Raw genomic sequence first — 22,504 nt, 5'->3', positions numbered from 1 at the left:
AAGCAGTACACTTGAAACTACTCCGAGGCTAAGATCTGCAATGAAGACATACAGTATGTGGTGCCCTGGGACAGGCTCCTGTAAGAGCACCCTATTGAGGTGTGTAAAGGTCCTAGACGGGGTTCTCAAGGGACAGTGACATGTATTTATAACTCTCTGCTTTATTTTTACATTAAGACATTGGCGGTTGGAAGGATATGGGACAGGTATTTCATGGTATTGGTGTGGAACCAGATTGGAAAACAGTATGGTCCAATTTAAATATTGCTTCTAAAAATCTTGCCCATGAACTCATACACTTCAAGGTGATTCTGCGTGTTTTCAAAGCCTGTCTAATGTTTTAAGACAAAACTAGTTCTTTGTCCTAACTACCCAATGCCAATCTCAGATCCCGTGCAATGCATATGTTTTAGGAATGCTCACTGATCAAAGATTTTGCACTCATGTTATGTCAAGATGGTCAGAGTTATTAAGATCTATGATATTACCCAATCCCTACCTTTATTGAGCCAGCAGCCAGCCACAAGATCACATAGCAACAGAACATCTTAATTTTTGCACAGAAATGTTGAAAAGTAATCAGCAATTATGCATTTGCATTTGTACATGCAAAAGTGGATTGTTCATGTAGACGTTCATGTAGTTTTTTCACATTTAATCACTTAACTCTTAAGTCCAGTCTAAATATTAAAGATACAGTCACTATGAATAATGTAAAACAAGATCAACACAATTCTGTATTGTACATTTCAATGTTTCTCACCTGTGTCTGTTGTGAAGTTGGATGCCTAAACTTGAACTGCCTGGAAGACATAAACACATAATAATAATAAATACATAACAGCAAGTTTATAAAAGTAAATAAAAGTTTGCCAAATGCATAAAGACTCTTAAATGATATTTGATGTAACTTGTAAGTAAGGTATCTTCTATTGCATTCCAAAATCATAACAGATATCCAATAACTTGCATAATTTAGACACTTGTGTTGTCAGATATTGGAAACTCAAGAAAAAGAGAATAGTGTCATTTTACATACAAGTGAAAACCTGTTCTCTGTCTGTGCAAAATGTGATTTTGTGGCAGCATGTGAACCCAACAATAGTGACTCAAATAAAGAACCCCCATAGAACTCCACAAATACAGTTCCAATAACACAAAAAGTCCTATAATTAAAACAGACTGCAAGATTCTCACCTATGTTTAAGACATTTGGTCAAAATTGAATAATCAACCATATCAAAGTAAAATGTCAAAAATCTAATACTACCAATGAACCAGAAACATTAAAAAAAATAAGAACAGAAATAACAGTTTGGAGTACAATAAATCATTCCATTATATTGTTACACTTACTTTTTAATCTGGATGTCACAGTAATTTGAAATACTTACCAAATTAAAACGACCACACCAATGAGCATGATCAATCCAATGATCCCTCCAACAACTGGCCACCAGTGTGCAGGGCTATAAGGCTGTTTTACTTTTACAGAAACAAAATAAATTGTAAGTAACAATAGTTATAATCATCTTATATTTTTGACCTGTTGTCTTCTGTTCTTTCAATCAAGGCACAAATCTCTGTCCTATCCACAACCATTTTGTCCGTAAATATTGTATTTAACTTTCCAAATTCCCACTATTGGACACAGTACAGTTCTGCATTTACCTTTAATAATCAGATGGATCTGTGATGATGACTGAGTACCAACATTATTTGAGGCCACACAGTAATAAACTCCTCCACCTGTCACATTGAAGCTGTAAAAGTCTCCTTCAGATACTTTCATGAGTCCATCTGTGTTGATCTTGAACCAGGTGAAGTTGGCGGCAGGCTTGGCTCTGCTGGAGCAGGTCAGGTTCACCCAGCTACCTGGTGACACCAAACCTGATGGACTGATCATTGCTGAGGTGTTTTTAGGAGCATCTGAGGAAAATGTGATAGATTATTTTTATTCATTAAAAATCAGCTGATATCTCATGAATCATCATGTGCTGACAGGATCCAATAACAAACTCTGGTTGTCTTACATGAAACATTGAGAGTCTCTTTTCCCTCTGCTGACTTAACATTGTGTCCTTCATTCACAGAGTAGATGGAAGAACAGGTGATGGTGTATCCATCGTGCTTGTCAGACAGAGTGATGGTCTTCTGGATTTTAGTGGTAAAGGTTCGATCTGTGTTCTCCTCTATTGTGTTGTGAGCGTCTTGTTGGAGATTCCAGGTGAGTTTAGGAGGGGAGTGTGGACAGGGAGTGAAAGCTGAGCAGGTTATAGTGACAGACTCCTTCTCCTTCAGCTCACCTGAGATTTCAATTGTTGGGCTTGGAGGAGAATCTGTGGTTTAAAATCAAACACAGACTTTACACTAAAGAATATGGAGGAATGAAATTAACTTTATACACGACTGATTTTCATTTTCAAGCAAAAACAGTGGATGACAATTTTGTAACAATTACTTTATTTATTTGTACAGACAATATTATTAAAGATGTTTTGGTAATCATTTAGAATACAGTCCACAATGTACAGTGGCATTACTCCATAATTATAGTATAATCGTTTGTGCTAATGTTGTGCCAGTGCAATATCTACCAATATATAGGTACAAATTAAACATTTTATTTCAAAATGACCTTATTACCAACATATTATTTGCAGCTAAACTGAAAATAATTTAATGTTTTCTCCAAATCTTTACCAATTTGTAAAAACCACACTGAGTATTGTGAACATTCATTGAGACAGTGACTGTCAGAATCAGCAAGACTAATTCATTTAGATTATGTTCTTCAATAAATATGGAGGAGTGAAAATAACTCAATACACAAATGATTTCAATTTTCGAGCAAAAAGCAGTAGACAATGACAATTTTGTGACTCTCACTGTATAGTTGTGTAGAAAGTTAAGAAAAAAATTAAGAATTTGTGACTGTCAGAATCAGCAATTTAAGCAAACTAACACATATTTTGTCCATTCATTCATGAATATGGAGGAGTAAAAATAACTTCATTGATTTCCCTTTTCAAGCAAAAACAGTAGATGACAAAAGTTTGGGGACTTTCACTGTATAGTCGTGAAGTTTTGTTTGAAATTAATAAATATTAAAGTATTATTCGGCTGTGAGTCAGGACATTCAAACCAATTACTATCTGTTCACAGGCTTTTTTTCTCACATTTCACCACAGCTGAGTTCACTTTGTCTTCATCACATATTTAATATCACAGTAAGGTTAGGACCATGGTGTTTGTTGTTCAGACCAAAGCTGCAACTGATTTCCTTTTTATTCTAAACAACAATATGACTGAAAAAAACTATCTTACCTGTGACTGTTATATGAAGAGGATCACAAACAGCTGTTGCCAAGAATGGCCAGTTCTCAACTCTGAAGTAGTATATGTCTGTATATGTTGTGTTTAAATTGGAAAATAGAGTGGTGCAGTTTTTCTCTTTCAGGTTTCCAGTAATTTTCATTGGATAGGTGTTAACAGTCTGACTACTTTTGAAAATCACATTGTTTGGATAGGTGCCAAAACTGAGATGATTTTTAATCCACACCCCAATTGTTTGTCTGCTGCCATCAAATTCTTCTGCTACTTTAGCACTAAAGTTACACGGGATTTGCAAACAAGATCCACTCAGTGCTTCCATCTTCAGTGGTGCAGTGATGGTGAGGGCTGGAGGTACAGAACAAGCAGCCAAAGCACCTGTGAGATCAGATCATCATTAACATAAAGTAGAAAAATCTCCATGATGAGATGGTTCATGATACAATAAATACACTTCAGCAGCTGTATGTTGCATGTTTTTCTGTCTTGTAACAATTGTAAAATAAAACATTGAACTTTGCAGTCAGGATGTGAACAGTTGTAAGAAGTAGCTGATCTTTCTGCTTTGTTTCAGACTGTAAATGATTTGAGTAATGTCTCCAAATAAAAGTGAGTGAACAAACAGCTCACCTGGAAGAAAGAAGACACTCAGTAACATGTTGACTGTCAACATATTCACAGAAGGAAACCTGGGCCCTGGATTTGCAAACACAATAAAACTGTTAGTTTTGTCATTTTCTTTTACTTGTGTGACTTGTGAAGGTTTTTTGTTTGTTTGTCAGTTTAATTCAAATAAGTACACGAATAAAATATATAATGCATCTTCCAGTTAAGTACACACACACAATAAGAACAATAACACTCCTGTTGAAATAGACAAAAAGGAAAGTGTTCCTTACCAAAGAAGCCCACGGTTTAATAATGAGGGATAGTCTTATAAATCTGATTTGAAGTAAGACGATGTGTAAATGTCGGCAGATTGTGAGCAACTTCCCTGTTCTGTTAAACTTCTCTAAGTGTACATTACACAGCTACTGGACACCACATTTCAGAGAATAAAGCACTTTTTATGTCATGGATATCCTGTGAGACAGGAAGTCAGACATTACAAAAACCTACTGAAACTCTACAAATGACAAGTTCATTCAGCTCTTGCAAGTTGTTTCAGACTGTAAATGATTTGAGTAATGTCTCCAAATAAAAGTGAGTGAACAAACAGCTCACCTGGAAGAAAGAAGACACTCAGTAACATGTTGACTATCAACATATTTATAGACAGAGCTGCCATCAATCTCATCACCTGGATTTACAAACACAGTTACATTTCATTCTTTAAATATCATGTTATTGAGCTTCCAAAGCTAAGTGATGAAGTAGCCACTGATTTTGTGAGGTTAAGTTCAAACCAGAAGAAATAAAATATGAACCATGTTTTAGCTCTGTTTGTGAGGAATATTAAAATAATCGAATTAGATTAAGCTAAAATGCAAAATGAGTAAACAAAAAGAAAGAAAAAAAGATTTCCTTACCAATCAAGCCACATCAAACAAGATCTTACACTAAAAATTAGATTTACTGCAACTGACAAAATGAACAACTTCTCACGTGATATTTATATGAATTCAAGTGAACTTCCTATTTTTCAAGACTACTGTTGACAGAGCAGGTCCAGTTGGTGTGGGTTAAGTACTGCATTTGCCTTACATGCATAGGCTCTCCAGTTATCAATTAACTCCTTCAAATGTGTTCATGTAAAAGCAAGCAGTGCTGTTTCACTAAAGCCTTCATCACTCGTGTTTCAAAACTAGAAAAACACTTTGATCAAACCCTCAAATCACATTTGGTCATGCACAATACACAGTTGTGTATTCAAACTAATGATTTCATACAATCTCCCATTGTTTCAGCTTCTTCCTGTCTGCCTGTCAGTCATATGTTCAGTCTCTTTGTTCTTCCTAAATTTGTCTTCTTTATTTGGTAATCTTTTAATCTAAGGTTCCAAAGCCTCACTGTCCGTTTAAAATCTGGAGTCAACAACATGGTAAAAATAGCAACTACAATGATTTGGGGAAAAGAACAATTCCCATCCACTCTTTCTGTGTAGGGGGAAACATCAGACAAGCTCACAGAATACTAAGAGGGCCATCACATATGTTATACTCTGATTTGGACATTAACTGGTAGATGCTCTAGTCAAACAGTTAAAATGTGAAGCAGGGAGGTTAGTAATCAGGGTTTTAAACTGTCCATAGGTTGGTAGGTTATTCCAAGAATATGGTGCTCTGATGGAAAAGGCTGACTTTCCAAACCTTATGACCTTAAACATAAGCCATGTGTGTGAGTGTGATACATTGCAATGTTCCAATCCAGCATCACTGATGGGTGTGTAGTAGTTTTCCAACCAGGGCTCTAAATATAAATAAATAGCAATGATTATTACACCATTCTGCGAGAGAAAACCAACAAACTTCATCATATAATACACAATGATGTATACTGATTCTGTAAAAGAAGTCAATTTTTGACAGCGACTACTGATAACATTTTGTATATGATGTTTGAATGTAAATTTTTCATCAAGCCACAGGCAAAGGTATTTATATTGAGTTACTCCATCAATGTTTGATCTGTTTGTAGTGGATGTATGCAAATTACTTCTATCAATATCTGGCTGGCTGGCTGTCTGTCTGTCTGTCTGTCTGTCTGTCTAGGGTAAACAGCATGAATTGAGTTTGATCTGTTTTTAGCATTCATTTAAGGTTTCTTGAAGAGCATTAAAAGAAAGTTGCAGGTCCTCAGTGGCTTGTTGTACAGAATCAGTGATAAAATACACAGTAGCGTCATTGTATGAATAAAGATGGTATTGACAGTCGTTCAGTAAAGAGGCAGTGTCATTTATGTAAATGGTAAAGAGGAATATATGCTGTCATTGTCATCCATTAGTCATCCATGAGAAACAAGAAGCAGAAGCACAAACATTTCATTGTGAACACAAGACTTGCTAATGCTAATAGGTCACATGAAGTAGCTGTATATATATATGAAACATAAACCATCATACACTTCCTCATTGAATGTTTTTTATAGTTCAGTAATAGATCAGATTTTAAGTTTGTAGACTGCATTTTCATATTTGAATTAAAATTTTCTTCTCTTGATAATATATTTTTTGCTGTATTTCTGCTTTGTTCATTATTATAATTGAGACAGATTCCAATACAGTTTAAATTTTTCATTGCCTTGAAGACATAGATTGGAAATTGTGTGACTGTGTTCCTTAGATACAGTTAGATACTGTCTGATAAAAATGCTTTTGTACTATGAAATCTGGATTTCAATTGTTGCTTTGTCTTCTCCACATACATCAAGCCAGATGGACATGTAAGCGTGAAACATCCCCATTCCTTTAAATGAAAGGTCTCCTGAACAGAGATGCCTGAACTCATCAGTGTGGATCGTGTGATTGCAATGAGTACATGAACAATCTGGAGAATTCAAATTATCATGGGTATTAGGGCAGCTTCTGTAAGCCAATGTCCAATTCAAAACAGGTCAAAAACTAGAAGTGATCACTCATGAATGAAGCAATCAGTCTATTGAGAAGGGCAACGTTGTATCAAAGTCTCTGTCAGAGGAGAAACGTTTTTACAATCTGTAGAACTGGTTTAAAGGAAAACCATAGTGATATCAGATGGACACAACTTTCTATCAATAAAGTGTCCGTGTCAGTGGGCTTGGTGTAAATAGATGTTTACAGTTTGTGACCATCTTTGATTAATGTAACATCTTAAAAAGGTGATTCATGTGAAAGGTTAGAGTTGGGATCAAGTTGTTCAAACTCAATTTGAATTCTTCCAGTTTTTCCGAATAACCACAGAACACTATATAGAGTATCATTACTGTATCTGCTCTGAATTTTGATGCATTCACTATAGTCAGTTATTGTCTTGTATACAATACATTTTCTGTTAGGAGACCATTACTAAATACAATGGGCCTGTGAGGTGGATTTACCAATGATCTACGTATTTTTGGACCATAACACAGGAAGGTGTGGCTGTTCAACAGTCAGAAAAATCAAAAGTACTTCAATATAACCACTTATTGTCAAGGCCCACAGACAAAACATGATGTAATTTAGACATATTGGATCATAAGAAAGTGGGTAGTATATATAGTACTGTAAAACTCTTAACTGGTGTTTCATTTCTGTTTTGTAATTCTCAGTGTTTTGCATCACCCTTATTAGCTGAATTGTCTCATTTCTCATTAAATCTTTTAGAGCCCATGTTTCCAGGTGAGATAATTTAATGTTTTTGAGGAATTCAACAGAGAGCAGAAACATCCTGCTGAACTAGTCTGCAAAGAAGCATTTAATCCACTGTGGAGTGAAAGTACTTTTAACTCTAAAGGCATCAGATTTATATGGCTAATCCTTCCTGTCAGTCAAAATGTTCTTTCAATTTTCAATTTTTAAAGAACTGAAATAAATTAATTCATGTATCTATCAAAATCATTACAGGAATATACCAGAAGAAATGATAAGCCTTTAGATATAGCACTTCAGTTACAGACTCACATTTAGACAAACTGAATAACAAGTCTACCATTCTAATATCTTCAGACTTGAGAAACTGCCTTAAAGTCCCTAAATAATCTGAATTATCATTTTTATTCATGCCACTCATTGCAATAAGACAGCCTGTACTAAAGTGTTCAGGTTCCCTATTCAGGACAAACCTTTCATGTAAAGGGAAGTATCACTTGTGCCACCAGTGGGGTTTTTTACATGTTGAAATGTCAGTGGCTTGATGTTTGTGAGGGAGGCAAAGCTACAGTTGAAAATTCAGATTTCAGAGCACAAAGCACTATGAGGAAACAGGATCTAATTTCTCCTGTAGCAAAACATTTTTAGAACCCAGCCACAAAATTTCCAGTCCATGCTTCCAAGGCATTGAGAAACTGAATTACAATAAGCGAAGTGGCAATCTAACTTGAATCTATTGCTTTTGAAATGTGAAGCCCTCTGAATACATAAATTAAACACACAATCACAACGTGGACTGAATGCAGCTATGGTGTTTTCTTACAAGCTAAGTCTTTATTTAGCTTTTAAACAATTTTTTGGAAGCTGTACTGGAATTATTATTTTTTGATTGTTCTTTTGGTTGGGTCCGTTTGTTTGGATTTAACCACAAGATGGTGCTATAATATTTAAATCAAACATGGGTAGCAATACAGTTGACAAGGCTGAAGGCTTAATTAAAGGATTATGTAATTAACCGACTGAAAGCCTGTATCCATGGAGCTCTACTGGAAATAAATGATTTGAATGAGTGATGGCTGTGTAAATATATAAACAAAAAACTAAAAAAGACTTAAGTTAAATCAGACAATACCACAACTGCAATTTTTCTTGATTTATTTATTTCAGATGCCTTAATGAAAAGCTTTGACTGCCCACAGGGCTGTGTGAAGATACTTTTATTTAATCTATTTTTAGATTCACTCTGTTGCTAACAACAGCCCCACTCTACCAAATATTGCCACAAAGAATTGTAACTAAACTACTTAACTCTAAATAAATACCTCAAACACATAACAGTCTGTTTCAAAGTGATCATTTGCAGGGGACATAATTAATGTGTGCCCTGTTATATGTGTCATCACCTTCAATTTAAAAAGTCACAATTAATATAATGTATTTAATGCTGCTATCCTTGCCTCTGAGCATAAAAGAACCCTAACCCTAACCCCTAACCCATGAGATCAAAAAATCCAATTAAAATGACTTATTTTCACTAGCTGCATGTCATGCCTGTTATTAAAATGCAATGAATAAATGCTGAAGGCTGAAACAATTCTTCATCTTCACTTAATCAACAATTAAAAGGTAAATGCACATCATTTGGGATGTATATACACCACACATACTGCCAAAACTTGAAAAACCATGTACAGGTTTTGAGTTTCATTGTCCTAATAACAACAACAATAATAATAATAATAATATAAACGCTAATAATAATAAAATGTCCATGCACTTATTTTTTCCTCACTTCAGCATAGAGATCAGCAGTCTGTTTTAAGTTTGGTCGCTCAGACACTTTGATCTGTGCATATGTTGTATCCTGCTGCTGTCCACTGTCCTGCACTGAGGGTGGTTGAGGTCTCTGCTTGGAGAAGTCGATTTCTCCATATTTAATGTCTTCTTCTATTGTTCTGACTGGTTCTTGAGGAGGTGGCTGTTCCACTGGTAGACTCTGTGAAAAATGGACCAAACAAGACATGCTGTGAGGAGCTAGAGGACTGAACATTAATACACTTCCTTAAATTCACCTCATTCTTCCACTCAGCTCCCACTAATATAATAAAGTGAAGATGTTCTTACAGGAACATGTTAATCACAAGATTTTCCTGTTAACCCCTTCACTTTACTGTATTCCTCTATCCCCTGGCTCAGTCCATTAAAGAAAGTGACACAATATCTCCCATAAACATAGACCAATCTGGACAGTATTTTTTTTATTTCTAATATTTGACATCATTACCACAGGTCCTAAAACTCTTTGATTTACTTAGAGAGCTGGTGGTAAACATCCTATGTGTACCTTAATATTAAGATTTGCCCACTCAAAGTTTTTTGAGCATAAAAAGGAAGATCGTGGATGACCTGACGAGATGGGATTTCTTTACAAGGCAGAGTTTCACCTGTTAAAATTAATATTTTTCCTGAAGATTCATTTTTGTTTTTTATGATCCTCTTAGTGCCACTACCTGAATTTATGACAGAAATGGGCAAAACAGGTTTATTTCATCAAATATCTCTATTATGGAATGATTATCACCTCCATTCAGGTGGGGAACTTTTTACATTCACCCGATGGGAAAATAAATGTGTCTCAATTTTCAGCAATATTTTTAACAAGGCTGGACAAAATATTAAAGATCAATATGATTTATCAGGCACCTCTAGGCTGTCTGCATGAAGACATATGTGGTGCCCTGGGACAGGCCTCTGCCAGAATACCCCATGGAGGCCTGGACTGGTCCCGGATAGGGTTCTCAAAGGACAGTGACATGTATTTATAACTCTCTGGTTGATTGTTCTATTAAGACTGTAGCTGCATCCATGAGGGACTAGCTAAAAATAAGGGCCTCCCACCCTCCCACATGCCTCCATACCTCAGTAATATCAGACCTGGAGCAGTCCAGCTTTAGAAGTCAGTAGAAATAGATTGTCTATATATGATACATGGTTGTGTAATGCTTTTTCTTTTTCAGTGGATTGTTTGTGGACTGAGTTTGTACTTTTATGATAAAAGAAAAATGTTGATCACAAAATAAGTAAAGTAGAGATTGTCAGAATAATCTGCTTTTATTAGACATAACAACAGAAAATTGTATTTTTGTGCCCAAAAACGCTGAAAAATAATCAGCAATACTCTTGTGCCTTTGCATTTGTACATGCAACAGTGGATTGTTCATGTAGATTACTGATCGAATGTTTCATATTATTTCCTGTGTTTTTTCACAACTGTTAAGTCCAGTCTAAATATTAAAGATACAGCCACTATGAATAATATGAAACAAGATCAGAACACAATTCTGTATTGTATATTTCAGTATTTCTCACCTGTGTCTGTTGTGAAGTTGGATGCCTACACTTGAACTGCCTGGAAGACATAAACACATAATAACAATAAATACATAACAGCAAGTTTATAAAAGTAAATAAAAGTTTGCAAAATGCATAAAGATTCTTAAATGATATTTGATGTAACTGGCAAGTGAGGTTTCTTCTATAACATCCCAAAATCATAACAGATAGACAATGATTTGCATAATTTAGACCCTTGGGCATTTTGTCTGAATTTGATAAACAAGAAAAAAAGAATAGTGTCATTTTACATACAAGTGAAAATCTGTTCTCTGCCTGTGCATAATATGATTTTGTGGCAGCATGTGAACCCAATAATAGTGACTCAAATATAGAACCCCCGTAGAACTCCACAAATACATTTCCAATAACGTCCTATAATTAAAACAGACTGCAAGATTCTCATCTATGTTTAAGACATTCGGTCTAACAATGATCCAGAAACATTAAAAATAAGAACAGAAATAACAGTTTGGAGTACAATAAATCATTCCATTATATTGTTACACTTAGTTTTAATCTGGATGTCACATTGATTTGAAATACTTACCAAATTAGAACGACCACACCAATGAGCATGATCAATCCAATGATCCCTCCAACAACTGGCCACCACTGTGCAGGCTCTTTTCCTTCAGAAATAAAACCATTTTAAGATTCAAAGTCATAATTGTCTCGTTTACATAATATCAACCTGTTGTCTTCTGTTCTTTCTATCAAGGCTCCTGCCATTCACAAATCTCTGTCCTGTTTTCTTGGACCTACATTTTATGAAGATGTGATGCTCCCAAGACCTATCAACAACCATTTTATCAGTAAATATTGTATTTAACTTTCCAAATTTCCACTACTGGATACAGTACAGTTCTGCATTTACCTTTAATAATCAGATGGATCTGTGATGACGACTGATTACCAAAATCATTTGTGGCCAAACAGTAATAAACTCCTCCATCTGTCACATTGAAGCTGTAGAAGTCTCCTTCAGATACTTTCATGTGTTCATCTTTGTTGGTCTTGAACCAGCTGAAGTTGGCGGCAGGCTTGGCTCTGCTGGAGCAGGTCAGGTTCACCAAGCTACCTGGTGACACCAAACCTGATGGACTGATCATTGCTGAGGTGTCTTTAGGAGCATCTGAAGAAAATGTGATTATTGTTATTCATTAAAAATCAGCTGATATCTCATGAATCATCATGTGCTGACAGGATCCAATAACAAACTCTGGTTGTCTTACATGAAACATTGAGAGTCTCTTTTCCCTCTGCTGACTTATTGTGTCCTTCATTCACAGAGTAGATGGAAGAACAGGTGATGGTGTATCCATCATCCTTGTCAGACAGAGTGATGGTCTTCTGGATTTTAGTGGTAAAGGTTCGATCTGTGTTCTCCTCTATTGTGTTGTGAGCGTCTTGTTGGAGATTCCAGGTGAGTTTAGGAGGGGAGTGTGGACAGGGAGTGAAAGCTGAGCAGGTTATAGTGACAGACTCCTTCTCCTTCAGCTCACCTGAGATTTCAATTGTTGGGATCGGAGGAGAATCTGTGTTTAAAATCAAACACACACTTTACACTAAAGAATACAGTAAATGCCTCAATGTGGCCTTTTGAAGGTTAATGTTGGACCACTAAAAAAAATAAAATAAAAAAAAAACATCCAAAGGAATGAAAACTCTTACCTGTGACTGTTATATTAAGAGGATCACAAATAGCTGTTGCCTTGGGTGGCCCGTTCTCAATTCTGAAGTAGTATATGTCTGTATATGTTGTGTTTAAATTGGAAAATAGAGTGGTGCAGTTTTTCTCTTTCAGGTTTCCAGTAATGTTCATTGGATAGGGGTTATCAGTCTGATCACTTCTGAAAATCACATTTTCTGGATAGGAGCCAAAATCGTGGTCATTTTTAATCCACACACCAATGGCTGTTCCACCATAAAATTGTCCTTCTGATCTACCTCTAAAGTTACACGGGATTTGCAAACAAGATCCACTCAGTGCTTCCATCTTCAGCGGTGCAGTGATGAAGAGGTCTGATTTTTCAGAACAATCAGCCAAAGCACCTGTGAGATCAGATCATCATTAAGATAAAGTAGAAAAATCTCCATGATGAGATGGTTCATGATACAATAAATACACTTCAGCAGCTGTATGTTGCATGTTTTTCTGTCTTGTAACAATTTTAAAATAAAACATTTAACTTTGCAGTCAGGATGTGAACAGTTGTAAGAAGTAGCTGATCTTTCTGCTTTGTTTCAGACTGTAAATGTATAAAAAAATAAAATAAAAGTGAGTGAACAAACAGCTCACCTGGAAGAAAGAAGACACTCAGTAACATGTTGACTGTCAACATATTCACAGAAGGAAACCTGGGCCCTGGATTTGCAAACACAATAAAACTGTTAGTTTTGTCATTTTCTTTTACTTGTGTGACTTGTGACGTTTTTTTGTTTGTTTGTCAGTTTAATTCAAATAAGTATACGAATACAATACATAATGCATCTTCCAGTTAAGTACACACACACAACAAGAACAATAACACTCCTGTTGAAAGAGACAAAAAGGAAAGTGTTCCTTACCAAAGAAGCCCACGGTTTAACAATGAGGGATAGTCTTATAAATCTGATTTGAAGTAAGACGATTTGTAAATGTCGGCAGATTGTGAGCAACTTCCCTGTTCTGTTAAACTTCTCTAAGTGTACATTACACAGCTACTGGACACCACATTTCAGAGAATAAAGCACTTTTTATGTCACGGATATCCTGTGAGACAGGAAGTCAGATATTATAAAAAACCTACTGAAACTCTGCAAATGACAAGTTCATTCAGCTCATTGCAAGCCTGTATGCTTAATCTGCTTTATTAATGTATAGTATATACCACATGAATTGCAATAACAACACAATTGGTCAGATGAAAATATTAACATGTTTTGCATAGATACCACAATGTCTTTGCTGACCTCTGTGCTATAAAGGTCACATTAAAGATAAGAATGGTGGTCTGATAAATTTCAATCACAAGCAGTCTTATTTATTATGGTACTGGCAAAAAAGGCTATTCTCAAGATGTGGAAAGAGGAGTTCATGCTCACTTTTGAGATGTGGCTAAGAGAACTGAGCAGTGTATTACATCTGGAAGAGCTCAGATATCATTTAACCCTCCTGTTGTCCTCAGGTCAAGGAAGGGAGGAAAGAAGGAAGGAATGAAGGAATGAGGGAATGAATGAAGGAAGGAGGGAATGAAGGAAGGAAGGAAAGAAGTAAGGAGGGAGGGAGGAAGGAAGTAATGAGAGAAGGAAGGGAGGAAGGAAGAAAGGAAGGAAAGGAGTAAGGAGGGAGGGAGGGAGGAAAGGATGAAGGAAGGGAGGGAGTAAGGAGGGAGGGAGGGAGGAAGGAAGGAAAGGAGTAAGAAGGGAGGAAAGGAGTAAGAAGGGAGGGAGGGAAGGAAGGAAGGAAGGAAGGAGGGAAGGAAAGGAGTAAGGAGGGAGGGAGGAAGGAAAGGAGGGAGGAAGGAAGGAAAGAAGCATGGAAGGATGGAAGGAAGTGAGGAAAGAAGTATAGAAGGAGGGGAAGAACAAAGGAAATATTAAAGAAAGATGGAGGAAGGAAGGAAAGAAGGAACAGTCAAAAGAGAGATGGGGGTCCGGGAGGACGACAGGAGGGTTAACAAGAAGTTATTCACAAAAAGTTGGAATCCAATTAAATCTTTCATGACTAGCATGGTTTGCTAATCTTATAACCTACCAGGTATTTCTATTTTCTTGCTCTTGCTCATGTTAATATCATTCTATTTTTGTAATGAGCCTCCTGTTTGCTTGTGTCCCATGTGCCTAAATAAGTGCCTTTGCTTCGTAAGCATCACCAACATGATATGTCTGACACCCAAAGACCAAAACATTTTGTATCGTATTGCAGAGGGTTACAAGAAGTCCTCTTTTTTGCCTGTAGCTACCTTTTTTCCCCCTTGATAATCCACTTGTACTCAGATCACAGTCATCTTCTCCTTAATAGAATATTTCTTGGCTGTATAACTGTCACAAATACAGCAGAGCAGGTGGACCCAAATGCAATTGAGGGCATGCAGACAGGATCCAAAAGCAGAATTATAAATGAACAGAATCTATGCCACAGGAAAGGCCTAAATGAGAGTGAACTGAATACAATCTAAACTGACGAGGGGATGAGGAGCAGTTGATGAGATGGTGAAGAAGTTCAGGTCAGGGGAACGAGGCGAATGAAAGAGGTTAATAGGAAAGGAGCTGATTAGCTGGGGAAAATACTGAGAACAAGGCAGGACTAATGACACAATAAAAACCCAGAAAACACAATGAAAGCAGACAGAACCATGGCAAAAACATCCCAAACCATCATTCCTGCTGTTACCTTCAAATACCAACTGGTGTGTTTGAGCAGCATATAAATCAGAAATTCAGATATATACAGAACTTATATTTTTAAAATGATGCACTTAGCACTAAGGTTTAATATAAATTTTACTTACCAATGAATGATTTTGTTGCAGAAAGCTATGTGTAGACGCTATGAGAATCCTACTGCAAAGCAACTAAACAACCTTCCCTCTGTACTCCTCAGCCTTGACTAATTTGTATATATCCCCTACCTCATGTCTTTATTACTTCTGCCTAGTTGATAACAAGCCACAGATAAACATCCCCATGTTCAGAATTCTTGTTTCATGCTCACTTTTATGGCCACAAAACATCAGACATCATGGGGAAACTAAAAGCTATTAACCACCATGAGGAAGTTGTATGCAGGTGAATGTAAAGTGATAGGCAAATATGTGCATGTATGTGTTCTTTCAAATGCAGCTATAAGAATATTCTGTATACAGGTTTGCATTGTCTGCCAATGTACCAATGTACTGACCAAGAACTCCATTAGGAACAACTGCATGATCTAATGCAATCCACAGCACTGCCATTAATTCTAAATTTCAGAATTGTTGACACCGTTAGAAATGATTCTACTTTGTTTATTATTAAGGTTGTGGTTGCTGGTGGTGTACTGGAGTTCACTATAGTAAAACAAGTGTTCCTATTATTTTGTCCAACCGACGAGAGGGGAACAAAATATTATGGACAGCAGTTGTGTGTAACTTAATTATACATTTTATAAATGATTGATTTATCAGGCAAAGAACACATTTCTTTACAAAACATTCAGTACTTTTATTCCATAACAGAAAACACACTTTCACCCTAACATACAAAGTAAAACTAAAAATGTAGCTTGGATTTTTTTTTTTTTTTAACCTTAAAGTCACGTCAACTTCCTCCTGTCACACCTGTTCTTTTTTTTAAACTCTATGTAATAGGTTTTCATTTGTCTTGATAATTACTTCCCATAGGAATAAAAAGAGCACTTTGTTCAGTCTATTTGCCCTTTCTAAATTTGCCAGGCGTAGCTCCAGTCTTCTGCTTCTTCTTAGCTGATCCTTTAATTTCAGGCTCCTAAGTAAGATTTAAAAAAAAAACAAACAACCCATGAGTCCAACAATCAAAAAAAACAATGCTGAAAAACACATGTACAAAAAAAAAAAAGACAGATTAGACAAAGATTCAGACACTGTAGGCCCCATTTTAATGATCTATAGAGCATGGCGTGAAGCGGAAGTGCCTTTTGGGCGGGTCCAAATCCACTTTTGCTATTTTAATGGCGGAAAAACGGACACTGAGCCAGGCGCATGGTCTAAAAAGGATGGACTTAAGTCCCCTTATTAATCATAGGCGTGTTTTGGGCGTAACACGCGTTAAACCACCGAGTGTCATCTCCCATTCCCTTTAATATACAGGAGCGCTGTCACTTTGGCGGATTGCTATTATAACAGCGCATTTACCCAGCAATGGATTTCAATAATATAACATGAGTTACTTTTGCTGAAAGGAAAGTTGGCTGATGAGCTGCTAACCTCACATTGAATTCATATAAAGGAAGAATATGGAGATATAACCAACCAGTCTGATGAGTGTAGAGGTGTGTGTGGTTATACTGCAGCAGCCTGGTGTCATCAGCTGATTTAATAAACAGTGAGTGACTATGCGTAATGGCACTGTGCAGCATCTCAGAGGCTATAGACTTTCATAGGTTGTTAGGACTGTCCGCAGCGGCACTCTCCATTTTTTACAATTAATTAATTCTGATAAATATTATGACTAACTAATATGACATGTATTTTTAATATGTTGATGTACATCATAATACGAATTCACATTGTGGTCTTTTATTTGTAATGCTGTGCATGTTTGTGTGCTGCTGCTCGTCGTTGTGCATAACAGGTACAGTGTCTGCACGCTGCGCACCCGCCTATATAGGTGCATATTGGACTCTTAATGATGCGCCCCTTAAATAACAGTAAAATATGCGCTAGGGACTTTAGACCTGATTTTTTTTGGTCAGTAGCTCAATCGCTTTCCTCTGCCTCAAAATAGCAACGCGCCACCAACACGCCTGACCACACCTCATTTTGAGACCAAAACGCCCATAGACGCACAGACTGGTGCAAGTGCATTTTCTATTTAGACAACGTGGGCGCAGGGCGAGAAAATGACAACTGCGCCAGGGGAAACTAACAAAGACACATGCGCCATGCCCGCCATCCGCTGTGCGCTGACCGCAAGATGTTTGTATTTATTTTTAAATAGAGTCTAGCAGTCTTATTTTGGATGTTCAAGCTATCTTGTCTAGAAAAACATGTCTACAATGACTAATATCAGACCAGAATAGCTGGCAGAGCCCCAGAAGATGCTTACTGGAGATATCTGATCTACCGGTAAGACTATAAGGACCTTGTGCTCTGGAGCAAATCTTTGTCATTGTCTCATGCATGCAGACACAAACCAGGCATGAATAAATCATGTATTAATACAGAATTCCTGATTTCATCTTTGCAGATCAACAATCATCACAGAAACACATGTCATCACTGTACCAATCATCCTGTTACTTTGCATGTATTCAGATGTATTGTAGTTTTCCTAAATGTACCTTCCGTTTGGAGGAAAGAGATCCTGTGACAGTGAAGAAAGAGTCCAGTCGTCCCTGTGTGCTGCCCTGCCGGCTCTTTAAGATCTTCTTACAACCATTACGGATTCTGTCCTCACTGCACACAGACACACAAATAAAGAAATCATAAATGAAAAGTTGCATGTTACCTTATAGACAATGCCATTTCTATCATTCATGATTTAGCTGGTGTGCAAAGGGATTCACAGTAAAAAAACACCAACTCATCGCATATCTGTTATGTCTCTGACTCAGAGGACATACTACACAGGAGAGGAGAGCGTTAGTACAACATTAACACAAATTACTAAATGACATGGGGTTATATCATATCTAACAACACCAAAACCTATTATATCGCTGGACTGTGTGTGAAATACTAGAGGGGTTTTAATTAGAAACAGATACAGGAAGCTGTGGCTTTTGGCCAACAGATGATGTAACATCAAGCAAGCAAATCGGCCAGCCACTATCACGCTCAGCAGTCCAGGCCAAAAAGGTTATGTGCTCTCGTGACTCCAGTGTCATAAACTCTGCCTCTACATGACCAACAGCACAGCCTTGTGGTCAAATATTGTATAACCATCAGCATTAAAAGTGAGGCTGCTGATATTTTACCTGAATTGTTTCTCAGTGCACATGAACTGGATCAGTCCCTCATCATCCGGTTCATTCCACTTCAGCTCCACTGTGGAACAATCCACCACCTCGGGAGTCAAAAACAAGCCCCTGGCCTCCTTGTACAACCAGTCCTCTGGAGCAGGGTGCTTCTGCATGAAGGTAAGCAAGAAAAACACTGAAACTCAGAACCAAATCAACTTGTATAATGGGTTTCAGGGTTGAGGAAACATCCATTTACATTAGAGTCAATGTTTTCTAGGATTTCCTCGATGCAGCCGTGCTGTCTGATCAGGTCAATGGCTCTCTTGGGGCCGATTCCCTTGATGGTGCCACAGTAGTCACAGCCCAGCAGGATACACAGGTCTATGAACTGGGACGAACCACAGAGAGAGAAACTGTTACAAGAAAGTCACCCCTGGTGTGACATACACATTTCTGTTAAACTGTTGCAAGTTGCTAAATAAACATGTTAAAATCAGAGGAAATGCTTCTTGAATTTTACCTCAGATGGAAAATATCACATGATGTTACAGTATAATGTTCTGCACCTTTCTCACAAAAAAACTTTACCTGTTCATTTGTCAGGCCAATTTCCTGCATGACGCGACTAAGGTGGAATTCTTGAATAGGAAGTTTCCTAAAAAAAAATACATACATGTTTTTGATGTATTATCAAATGCATATAGAAATATACTGCCATTAAATTCAATTAAAATTATTTTTAACATTGGGCACATTGTCTCCTGTTAGAGGCTTTGATTGATTTGATAGTTATGTTCTTTTGTGCAACAGTATTAACATTTTTATGAATAATAAAGCATAATGATAGTGATTGCACATTGTCAGGTATAGAAATAATATTAGTTCAAAGGTTACACGAGAACAGGAAAATATCCAGTCACCAAACATGTCTTCTATAGAGCCTAGCGGCAGATATCAGTGATGCAGTAACAGAGAGATGTGAGTGCAACATTACTTTGCTTCGCTGGCAGTGAGGTGTCTGAGCAGGACGTTCGTCCCAAAGGTCAACCCGTCCATATCCTCTGTTGCTGTGGCAAAGACCTTGCCTGCTTTCACTAGAGCGGCACAGCTGGCCTCAGCCTCACATGGAGCCTGCAGAAATATATCACATTACATTTCATCCAGTCAGTCACCCAGAGCTGCTGTAATGTCTGACTTTACTGACATGTGGAAAATAAAAATTAGCCTTTTACATACTGCAAAGCAGGAACTTTACTATACATTAACTGCAGATTTACTTAAACATTTCTCCAGATGCATTGAAGGTTAGGGCCATTCACTTTCACATGTCAAAAAACAACAATATTTTTCTTACCATGGTTGCAAATCATAATGCATGAGCAGTCCATGCTTTGTGGCACAATAAAAAGATAAACTTTTGCCCATTTATACATCTTAAATGGGCTGACTACACGCAATGGAATAGGTATGGGTTATTATTCCTTTACACTTAATGAGATAACCGAAATATGCAGATACAATATACTATTAAGATTAGATTAGAAAACTGAAAAAACATCACCCAGTGAATAATTATTTTAAATCATTTACTGGAGTCATTGTGACTGTCAATACAACTAAGGAAATATTACAAAATCTAGCAGAAGTTGTAACAAAGATCTAACCTCGATGTAAGGGACTCCCATCAAGGTCAGCAGCTTCTTGCACTCATCATTATGCTGCCTAGTGACTTTTACCAGACGCTTGGAGAATTTGTCAATGTTCTCTTGTTCACCTAGGTTGAGACAGGAAGTTTTACAAACATATTAATACACAATATATATTATTATATTTAAAAAAAAATGGATTTCATCGTCAACCTGAGATCTGATTGGTTTACATTCCTAATAACTTTCCGTAACACACTCATCTTGTTATCTGCAGCAAAATCTACGTGTGCAAAATCTAACTCAGTAAAACCAGATTCTCACCACTCAAAACTATTATTTTGGATAACTATGACAAATTAGTTAACTGTACCCAGTTCCTGGGCTTGTGCAAGCAACTTCTCAGCTTCCGCCCGTCTCTCCACTCTCTTCTCCAGCTGGGGTGAAAGGAAGAGCAAGGACAGAGTAAGACACGTAGGATATGGATTGCCCCTTGCAAAATACATGGTTCATCATACAGATATTTAGATTGTCTTTGTGTTTACTGATTTATCAAACACATAAGAGAATACAGAGACTGATACCATGGTTAAACATGGTACAAAAAAAGACTTAAGCATCATCAACACAACAAGAAATGCTGATAAAAAAGGTCACAGTTCTGACCACAATGTTTGGTTGACATGTGAAACAGATTAATTAGATGCAGCGCAAACCACATTGACAAGATTTGGAATCTGATTGCCATTTCCACAATGACGGCATGCAAAAAAAAAAAAAAACAGCACCAGTTGAATTAAGAAAACACACAAACCTCTCCTGACTTCATCTGTGGGGGTTTGCCATCAAACACATACACAGGTTTGATGCCGTGCTCCAGCATGCGGATTGTCCGGTAGAACATTCCCATCAGGTGGCTGAGGAAGAGAGCAAGTAAGAAGCATTAATATTTCAGGCCTTCTGCCAACAAAGTATCTAATGTGTCTCCTGCTATGTCTTTTTGGTCTGAATTTTAAGTACTGCAGGGGATCTACTGCACCTTGTCGTCTCTCCATCCTCATTCTGCAGCACGTTGCCATCCTGTCGCACTGCAATCAGGAACTGGTAGATGCACATAGAGGCATCTATAGCAATTTTCCTTCCTGCAAAAGTTCAGAACAGGAGCTAAATTATTTACTGTGTTCAAAACAACACGTTTTATCAAAGTGTCTACATTAGGAATAATGCTTTCATCAAAAATCTATAGCCTTGTTTTTGTAAGCCTTTATTCATTACAGTATAATGCAAGTTATAGCTGATTCTTATGGGCTGGGTGTCTTTAAACTGATTTGTTCCAGTTTCTCTCCTAAAGTTCAGGCCTGCAGTCGCAAAAAGAGGCTGATTACCCTCCATTATCTTTTGCCTTTGTTGCATTCACCCTCTAATACAGTAATGACCCAGTTTATCTGAGGAAAATCAATAACCTTTCATTTGATCTCACCCTCATTCTATGCAGGCCACATAATCAATATGTAGAAGAGGAACCTGAACCAGTTACCGAAGTAGTTCTTGATGTCTTGTTCTTTTATAGCACCAGGCGCCTGGTCAGCAATCAGCTTGGCAAGTCCGTGTATTCCCATAGTGATAGGCTACAGCTCACACTGAAATCACCAAAGTCTGAAAAACAAAATCAGTTCTCTTATCACATACACACACAGTCCCGACTACTTTTTCTACAGGCCTCTGTCACTGGCAATTGTGGTTAGTTTGGGTTAAAGCCTCACGCTGACATGTAGGAACCATACACAACAACAAAAGTTTACATTTTGGTTATTATGCACAGCAATTTAAAGACAATCTACTAGTGATGGGTTGTGTATGGTACAAGCTATAATCTTGCGTGTGTGTGCATTTACAGTAAGGCAGTGTTACCTTAAATTGTCAGTTTCCTGAATGAAATTTGGTGTGTGAGATAAAGAGCGTGCCCTGTAATGTAAGCTAGCTGTACAGTTAGCTGGAGGTATTAAAACTCAGTTCATTCGCCTTTCGTGTGGAAATACAACGCATAGCAACTAATGACATCTCTGACTTTCAGTAATAGCTTAGGTAAAACTGTTATTGTTTATGTGGACTCACCAGTTTAAGTATTTAACACGGCAGTCTGCGTACACTAATGCCCCTGTGTCTCCGTCGCGGGGAAATGCGTGTATTTCGCGGGCAATCAAATGGCAGACATTACCTATTAATCTGTCGAGCACTGTG

The 22,504-nt window shown here is 37.2% G+C and overlaps 2 protein-coding genes across 2 annotated transcripts; both read right to left on the bottom strand.

Annotated features, from left to right (window-relative positions):
• Window positions 1-1,588: 1,588 nt before the first annotated feature.
• Window positions 1,589-13,343, bottom strand: LOC128382340 (vascular cell adhesion protein 1-like). The gene is made up of 6 exons (XM_053342339.1): window positions 13,296-13,343; window positions 12,668-13,048; window positions 12,229-12,531; window positions 11,871-12,128; window positions 2,034-2,339; window positions 1,589-1,929 (listed from the first exon to the last, which is right to left on the bottom strand). Exons 1-6 carry the CDS (start codon window positions 13,336-13,338, stop codon window positions 1,589-1,591), a joined length of 1,632 nt encoding a protein of 543 aa, XP_053198314.1. The 5' UTR covers window positions 13,339-13,343.
• Window positions 13,344-16,308: 2,965 nt separating this feature from the next.
• fen1 (flap structure-specific endonuclease 1) lies at window positions 16,309-22,435 on the bottom strand. Its single transcript, XM_053342441.1, has 12 exons — window positions 22,379-22,435; window positions 21,801-21,919; window positions 21,303-21,405; window positions 21,078-21,180; window positions 20,637-20,700; window positions 20,282-20,391; window positions 19,612-19,748; window positions 19,206-19,272; window positions 18,874-19,005; window positions 18,633-18,784; window positions 17,997-18,111; window positions 16,309-16,462 (listed from the first exon to the last, which is right to left on the bottom strand). The coding sequence occupies exons 2-12, from the start codon at window positions 21,880-21,882 to the stop codon at window positions 16,385-16,387; spliced, it is 1,143 nt and encodes a 380-aa protein (XP_053198416.1). The 5' UTR covers window positions 21,883-21,919; window positions 22,379-22,435; the 3' UTR covers window positions 16,309-16,384.
• Between the last annotated feature and the right edge of the window lie 69 nt (window positions 22,436-22,504).

The sequence above is a fragment of the Scomber japonicus genome, chromosome 21 (assembly GCF_027409825.1).
Source record: "Scomber japonicus isolate fScoJap1 chromosome 21, fScoJap1.pri, whole genome shotgun sequence".
Lineage (NCBI taxonomy): Eukaryota > Metazoa > Chordata > Actinopteri > Scombriformes > Scombridae > Scomber > Scomber japonicus.
The sequence above is the reverse complement of the archived record's forward strand: the minus strand, read 5'-3'. Positions and strand labels throughout refer to the sequence as shown.

Bases quoted from the DNA above. Each gene is read 5' to 3' on its own strand.
- LOC128382340 (XM_053342339.1), bottom strand. From the start codon at position 13,338: ATGTTGACAGTCAACATGTTACTGAGTGTCTTCTTTCTTCCAG. The intron at 12,129-12,228 runs GTAAGACAACCA...CATTTTCTTCAG, and splicing joins AGAGACTCTCAATGTTTCAT to ATGCTCCTAAAGACACCTCA. The intron at 2,340-11,870 runs GTAAATGCAGAA...TTTAAACCACAG, and splicing joins GATCCATCTGATTATTAAAG to ATTCTCCTCCAAGCCCAACA.
- fen1 (XM_053342441.1), bottom strand. From the start codon at position 21,882: ATGGGAATACACGGACTTGCCAAGCTGATTGCTGACCAGGCGCCTGGT. The intron at 19,273-19,611 runs GTAATGTTGCAC...ATTTTTTTTTAG, and splicing joins CTCACTGCCAGCGAAGCAAA to GAAACTTCCTATTCAAGAAT. The intron at 18,112-18,632 runs GTAAAATATCAG...GTCTGTGTGCAG, and splicing joins TGCACTGAGAAACAATTCAG to TGAGGACAGAATCCGTAATG.